General features: G+C 52.6%; 2 protein-coding genes across 3 annotated transcripts in view; one reads left to right on the top strand and one right to left on the bottom strand.

Moving 5' to 3' along the window:
• Positions 1-102: 102 nt before the first annotated feature.
• Positions 103-1,463, top strand: LOC104510438 (tubulin beta chain). 2 transcript variants are annotated; one of them, XM_010152688.1, is made up of 2 exons: positions 103-1,226; positions 1,269-1,463. In XM_010152688.1, exons 1-2 carry the CDS (start codon positions 411-413, stop codon positions 1,308-1,310), a joined length of 858 nt encoding a protein of 285 aa, XP_010150990.1. In that variant the 5' UTR covers positions 103-410; the 3' UTR covers positions 1,311-1,463. The 2 variants fall into 2 exon arrangements, with proteins under 2 accessions (XP_010150990.1, XP_010150989.1); XM_010152687.1 differs by having other exon boundaries at positions 103-1,459.
• The window catches only part of FAM166A (family with sequence similarity 166, member A), a 14,754-nt gene continuing 8,687 nt past the window's right edge, over positions 1,450-7,516 (bottom strand). Inside the window, exons 4-7 of the mRNA XM_010152689.1 lie at positions 7,184-7,286; positions 5,980-6,074; positions 3,786-3,903; positions 1,450-1,538 (exon numbers count right to left, since the gene is read on the bottom strand). Of these exons, the coding sequence (XP_010150991.1) occupies positions 1,450-1,538; positions 3,786-3,903; positions 5,980-6,074; positions 7,184-7,286 (405 nt within the window). The remainder of the gene's footprint in view (positions 1,539-3,785; positions 3,904-5,979; positions 6,075-7,183; positions 7,287-7,516) is intronic.

The following is a 7,516-nucleotide window of genomic DNA, read 5'->3' as shown; positions in this document are numbered from 1 at the left end:
CAGGAGGTCGTTGCTCTTCGGTTCTCATCACCTCCTCCATAATGCCAGGAGGGATTAAATTAATGCGACCATTAACTAACGTTTTCCCTGTCGCTACCGAGCCGTTTCAGAGGTGCTTTTGTGAAACCACAGCGCTCTGCCCGATAAAATGAAAGCTTTTGCGGGGTTTTGCTGTAGCCTGATGCTTAAGCTTTGCTTGCAAGCAGGAAGCAGTGACCGTAATCTAATATGGAAATGGCTCTCTTCCAGGTCAGAGCGGAGCAGGAAACAACTGGGCAAAGGGCCATTATACGGAAGGTGCTGAATTAGTTGATTCTGTCTTAGATGTTGTAAGAAAGGAGGCAGAAAGCTGTGATTGTCTCCAGGGCTTTCAGCTTACTCACTCTCTCGGTGGTGGTACAGGCTCTGGCATGGGTACCCTCCTCATCAGCAAAATTCGTGAAGAGTACCCAGACCGAATTATGAATACTTTCAGTGTTGTACCCTCCCCTAAAGTGTCAGATACTGTAGTAGAGCCCTACAATGCCACGCTCTCGGTGCACCAGCTTGTGGAGAACACAGATGAAACATACTGTATTGATAACGAAGCCCTCTATGACATATGCTTCAGAACACTGAAGTTAACTACTCCTACGTATGGTGATCTGAACCATCTCGTGTCGGCAACCATGAGCGGTGTTACCACCTGCCTGCGATTCCCGGGCCAGCTTAACGCTGACCTGCGGAAGCTGGCCGTAAACATGGTTCCCTTCCCCCGTTTGCACTTTTTCATGCCTGGTTTTGCCCCGCTCACGAGCCGTGGGAGCCAGCAGTATCGTGCTTTAACTGTGCCAGAGCTAACGCAGCAGATGTTCGATGCGAAGAACATGATGGCCGCGTGTGACCCACGTCACGGCCGCTATCTGACCGTAGCTGCTGTTTTTAGAGGCCGTATGTCTATGAAAGAGGTTGATGAGCAAATGCTGAACGTTCAGAACAAAAACAGCAGCTATTTTGTCGAATGGATTCCTAATAACGTTAAAACAGCCGTCTGTGACATTCCACCTCGTGGCCTGAAAATGTCTGCCACCTTCATTGGTAACAGCACGGCCATCCAGGAGCTGTTCAAGCGCATTTCTGAGCAGTTCACGGCCATGTTCCGCCGAAAGGCGTTCCTGCACTGGTACACGGGCGAGGGCATGGACGAGATGGAATTCACAGAGGCCGAGAGCAACATGAACGACCTGGTGTCTGAGTATCAGCAGTACCAGGATGCCACGGCCGAGGAGGAGGGGGAGTTTGAGGAGGAGGCTGAGGAAGAGGCAGAGTAAAAGCTATGCAGATGAACACCTGTAAATTTTGTTTAAAGCTGTATGAACTCTTTCATTCAAAACTTCTCTGTCTGTGTTGTGTTCCTCTCCTTCTCTCAGAGTCACTTCAGATGCTGTACAGGCACCATTAAAGCATTTTTCACAGTGCACAACCTCGTCTCTTTTGTTCCTTTCGGTAAGCTTGCCGGGTGCTGTTCCCAAAAGTAAGCGCGCAGGTTTGTTGGAGCTCTGGAAAAGAGAAAGAACGGAGTCGGCTGAGCTCTGCCAGCTTGCCTGTGGCAACCGCGCTTCTCGCCCCGCCTTCCGCCGAGCTGGGTGCCTGGTGTGTCGCTGGCTGTGGAGGCAGTCCTGCTCGCGGTGGTGGTGTGGGAACTGGAGGGACTGGTGCTAGCAGAGGGGGTACGCTTGACAGGGAGGCTGGAATTCTGCTCCAAGCTGCATCTAAATTTAGGGACCTGCATGTGGATTCCTGTTACAGGCTTCCCTCTTGGCAGGAGCCGAGCAGCTCTGAGCATTATGGGAGCAGAGGTTCAGACGTGGGTGCCTAAGCTTTGCCTTAGCCCGGCTGCCCGGGCAACGAAACGGCGTGGGCAAGTAGCCTTTCTGGTCGGGGGGTGTTTCTGGCAGATGAGCTGCCCTCGGCCTGGTGCGCCGCAGGCGGCCGTGGCTGTCGCGAGCTGCGCCGCACCCATGGCCTGACGGAATGTTCCCACGCAGGCAGCTGCGCTGGAGCCGCTTTTTGAAACCGCGCGCGTGAAGGTTTTAAAGGGAACTCAACGGGGTGTTACTGCAGCCTCTGCCTGTGAAGTGACCTCCCCCCCTGACGCCAAATCACACCGTTCTGCCTCACGAACACCCTCTGTTAGCAAAGGAGACTGACTGGAAGCGGTCTGCGTGCTCGGTGTTGGCTGAAGTGACCAGTCTGTCGCCGAGCAGCCGGACAGGCCCCGCAGGCGACTCCCCTGCTGCAGAACGGCTGTGCAGCGAGCTCTGGGTCGCTTTTCCTGTCTCACAAAGTCTCTCCTTGCAGAACCGAGCCGGTTGGAGCGGTTAAAGTTGCGCTGACTGTGGTGGCTCTCGGGGCAGGGGACATCAGCCTGTCCACAGGGACAGGCGGACGGTTTCAGCACTACACGGGGGAACGCTTCCGTAGGTGAAAACTTAAAGCAGGAAGCGGCGCTTTAAGCAGTTGGGTTTTGTCCCTGGTTTTAAGGTGGGTTTTTTTCTTCCTCCTCCTCCTCCTACCGAAGCCGGTGACCCCTGGCCAGCCGGTTACGGAGGGGAGGGCAGTGCTGTCCCCCCAGCACCCTCGGTGCGTCACCCTCCCACGAAGGGCTGCGGCTGCTCTCCCCAGCTCTCTGCAGGAGTCCCAGTCACCCTGAGGTTCACAGCAGCCTTTCTCCAGGGGCTTGAGCCGTGGGGAGTGAGACCGCAGGGAAAATGGGCACCCGAAATAGCCCCGAGCTGCCACCGGAGGAAAGGGACAGGAGAACATGTGGCACTGGGGACCATCTCCCCTGGGGCTGCAGTGTGGTGGCAGGCCCAAACCAGCATCCTTCTCTTCATCTCAGATCCAGGGCCTGTCCAGCCTCACCCTTCTCCACCACTAAGATGCTTCCACCCTTTCCCTCAGACCACCCCTCAAGCTCCTGCTGACTGGCCGTGTGTTAAACGGCTTTTTCTGTGCGGCTTTCCCGTGCCCCTGCTAGCAGTCACAACATTCTCCCCTCCAGGCTCAGCCTTGCTACCAGCTGCAGTCCAATCCCGCCAGCAAAGCTGTTCTCCCACTCTTCGCTTTCATTTCTACCGCATTTTGTGTCTCCTACCGTTTTCCTCCCCTGCCTGGCATTAGGTACAAGCTGTGAGTTTGGTTCTTCTCTCCATGATTTCCCATCCCGCACTGCTGAGCTGGGGGCTCTTGACTCGCTGTGGCCAAAGACAGCAGCATCGGCTGCTGCTTTGTTGAAATTCTGTCCTGATCCCTTAATGCTTTCAGGTGCATGGGCAGAGCTTCCCCTTAACAACACAGAATTGCTTTCTCCACACCTCTCCTTTTGAGCAACGCCAGTAACCACCAAGGATCAGGCAGATGGTATGGGGTGCCCAGAACCCATCTCGATGGCTAATACTGTTTCACTGCTCTCTGCTGTCTCACCCCTTGTGGTTTTTTCCTCAGCTTTTTAGAAGAGAATCGCTTTCCTGACCAGGAAATTGTAACGCGCCCGTGGAACAGGCAGGGAGTTGGTGGCTGGAAACCAGAGAACGTTCTGCACAAGTCCAGGCTGGCAGCGAGGATGATGGGCTCTCCTGCAGACAGGCAGGGGATGGCTCAGCTCCAGCACCTTGGCACAGACTGGAAAAACCATCTACTACCCACGTGGCACATTTCAGTAACTGCTCACTACTACGACACTACAGCTACTACAGCGCTACTTAATGCCAGTAATTGCGTTTCCACTCAGCTGATGAACCTACCCGGTATGAAGCCCTTGTAGAAAGGTATCTGTCCAGCACTGGTGTAAATTCTCTTGTTAGGCCAGTATGTTTGGGGAAATCTCTTGCCAAAGCTGTAGGCTGGGTTCCTCTGAAAAAACTGGGAAACAAACAAAAAAACCCCACAAAGTAAGTTCATTCCAATCCATACTGTTGTTACCAAAGGCCCGCTTTGATGGTGCATTAAAGGGAATACTTAAGCCAATGTAAAGCAATTCTCTTTCCAGTTCTGTTTTCTTCTAATCAGGAGCTGCACTGCCTCTTCCCTTTTTCCATGCTAAGTTTTCCCCGCTGAGTGTTGGCAGCGGCCCTCGGCAGTGCTGCTGCTGCTAGCTCGCACCCCCGGGGCACCGGCAGCTCCTGGCCCAGGCATGGTCCTCGGGATCTCTGCAGACTGGGCACATCCATCCCCTTTGGGCATCCTATGCCAGTCCCTGTGCTGCTCCTACCCTTGATGTACCGTGAGCAGCTGGAGTGGGTCCGTGCCTCACCTGCACCTCTGCTACGACCCTGCACATCTCTGCTTTAGTTTGACCCCTTCAGCTGTTTTGTTTTTCCATGAGTCCCACTGATGGTGATTAGCCAGTAATTCCCAGGCTAGGATGAGCAGGAAGGCTTAGGAAGCGCTAACTGGAAGGAGAGTGTGAATCACTCCTAGATCTGCTGCCCTCCGAGGTCAGGCCCAGGCAAGGGGCTGTGCCAGAGGGTGGATATTGCAGCTCTGCAGTGGCCAAAGGTGTCACTAAATCCGTGTGCCCTCCTGGCACACACCCTGCCCGGTGCTGGAGGGACAGGGTTCACGGAGCCGAGCGAGCCATCGAACCCTTTTGTGGCTGATGGAGGAGGGATGCTGCAGTTCCTCAAGCGCAGCACTGAAGCGCGAGGATTGCATTATTTTTCCTGATGCGGAGTGTAAGCAGTGATCCATGGCACATCCCGGAATGTAACCTAGGGCAACGGAGATCTAGGGCAGAAGATTAGTGGCTGGAAGTCAGAAGCCATCTTAGATAGAAATGTGGTCTGATTATAGGGTTTTTAGCACACTCGTATTCCTTCAGTGCCTGATGTGCTGCAGCCAACCTCCCTGAGCCTGGATTCTGCCGAACCCTGCGGTGGAGAAACACCTCCCTCGCCGATTTACTGCGTGGCAGACGTTTCCTAAGTAATCAGGGGCAGAAGGGCTTTGCAAACAGCACGTTTAGGTTTGATAACGGCTGGGGTTTGTTCTTTTTGCTTCGTTTCAACTCCTATTAACGGCAGAAGGAAAGGCTAGGGAAACCAGCGCAGGGAAATACGTTTCAGCCAGAGCATCAGGCTGCCATGAACACTGCCAGCCCTGCTGCTCTCCCTGCTGAGTCATTTCTTCCCGGTTTCCCTGAGCTGGGGATCCTCAATCGTGAATTTTCTCTGCATCAGACCCGTATGCTCTAGGATGAAGGCACCGCGGTGAATCCCGGTGACCAGAAAGGGCTGGAAATGTTGTAACTTGCTTTCACTGAGCTGATCATCCCTCACCAGCGCTGGACCAGCGAGAAGGCTGCGTCCCAGGGACCTCGCTCCAGCCCGGTAGCGGGGAGAAATGTGTGGCTTTGCATGCAGACGATTAACTGCTGGGGGAGGGATCCCTTTCCCGTGTAGAAGGATCATATGGCATTATATAGGGAGATCTTACAAGCAAGGGGATGAAAGATTTTTTCAGTAGGGATGTTTCTGCATCTGTCTTAAAGGGAGGAGAAAGAAGATGTATATCCCTTTAAGACAAATTATGATAGTAAAGGAAAAAGCCTTACAACCAATTAAAAGGGAGCGGGATCCATCCAAGCTGCCCAGGAAGCCATCCAGGTAGAGAAGAGGGATTGCAAAGGGAAGCCCACATGGCTGCATCCTGTGTTTCTGCACTCAGAGCGACATTTTTAAGAGCCACCCTTGAACCAACCCTCAATGGATTTGCTTAATCCTTTTACGAACTCATTTATCCTCCCTTAATGTCCCAAGGAAACAAGTTACAGAATTGAATTGCTCATGATTTTTTCAAGATGTTACCTAATAGCATTTTGTTTTGCTTGTACTTACAACCCCGGCTCTAACACGGCTGCACATGAAACCGCTTTCAGCGTTGCAGGTGAATCAGTACCAACGTCATGTTCTTGAAACGAGGGCTGCGGGTGTCACCTACCTGATGGCGGTTGAATTCGGTCATGGCTTCCATCACGGCCTGGGTGTAGTTCACACCACTGATCAAGGTGAGGCAGGGGATGAATCCAGTGTACCCTTCGGATGGAGACAAGAGAGAACATACGTATCTATCAGGATCAACCAGCCTGGAAACGGAGGAGACTGGGATAAATATAAAGCCCTGGCAGAGTATGGGAAGGGAAAATTCACTGTAAAATTAACTCTTGCATGTGAGGGGTCTTTTCTGATAAAAGTCCTTTTTTATCATTCCCAAGGAAAACTCAATGGGTTGAACTGATCTTGTTGGTGTCCATGGGGTATGGAAGAAACCTTTCTTACAGCCGTCTTCAAGCCGACAGCTCTGTTGTGTTCTCTCCCAGTTTAACACACATTCAGGGACTAACAACTGCTGACCGACTTCCGGTCTCCTTTGCCCTGCCCATCCAACAGATTTTCAGTTATTTCAAGACACAAACTATATAAAGTCTAAAACAACATTAAACCAGAGAGAGGTACAAGTAAAAGCAGCCAGAACTGCCTCTTCCTGAAGGGATGCTTTGGAGTGAGTGTGTTTTGCCTTCTGCATCCCAAAACATCGCTCCAGTTTCACTGAGTCTGAAATATTTTGTGATGCAACCCTTTCTGGTTTGCCGCAGAGCCATGCACCCCTCCTGCTGGTGTCGTACCCTCCAGTGGGGAGCCCTTTGGAATTCTGCTTGCAGGGGAACACTCTTCCAGCACAAGTGGAGGAGTTAGTGTATAACTCCTTGTAAGACAGTTGTAAGAGGCACCACTGTGTGTTGATTTGCTGATTCAGACAAGCACCTTATTGCCAGGAGAGAAACACCCACCCCGACGGTAACAGATACCCATGGAGCCGCTGGGGTTGGGGCAGAGCCATGACCCATCTCTCCTCGCTTTCTGGAGCATTTTCTAGCCTGGCCCCACAGCTGTGGGGAACTGCGGTGGCTCCTGCACCCCTTCCACCTGCCCCTGGGCACGTGTCCCTCAGCGCGAGATCCACGGGGGTGACAGCATCCCCAAACAACGCCCTGGCATGGGGAGGAGCAGGGGCACTTTCCATCCCAAAGCGTTCAAACGAGCTAGAGATACTGGACAATGCCTGAGATTTCCCCGGGGGGAGGAGGGTGACACGGTTTCCTCTGAGCTGGACTCATGCGGGGCACGACCTCCCTCTTTTTTACCTGGAATGACTTTCTGTTGGATCGCATTTGGTACATCCAGCTTTGGCAACCAGTTATCTTGCTCCATGCCTGCGGTTTCAGCCACTCCTTCAATTTTTACGGGCTCAAAATAAAAGCAGAAATAAATGAAACACCAGTAAAACCTGCTTTCTCCTTTGGCCCCATTGCTTAATTCACTGCCAGGACCTGTAGATGGCAACTGCCATTTCCATGTCTTCCCGACTTTATAAGGGCTACTCCAAGAATTTCTGGTAAAGTCAAATTACTAGGCGAGCTCTCCACAGGCAGGGGTTTTGCAAAATCCCCAGGGAGAACACGGGGAGCTTTGGGTGC

The sequence above is a fragment of the Eurypyga helias genome, unplaced genomic scaffold (genome assembly GCF_000690775.1).
Source record: "Eurypyga helias isolate BGI_N326 unplaced genomic scaffold, ASM69077v1 scaffold14615, whole genome shotgun sequence".
In the NCBI taxonomy this organism is placed as follows: domain Eukaryota; kingdom Metazoa; phylum Chordata; class Aves; order Eurypygiformes; family Eurypygidae; genus Eurypyga; species Eurypyga helias.
This window is presented reverse-complemented; position numbering and strand designations above follow the sequence as displayed.

Coding starts and splice junctions, on each gene's coding strand:
- LOC104510438 (XM_010152687.1), top strand. CDS start 411: ATGGGTACCCTCCTCATCAGCAAAATTCGTGAAGAGTACCCAGACCGA.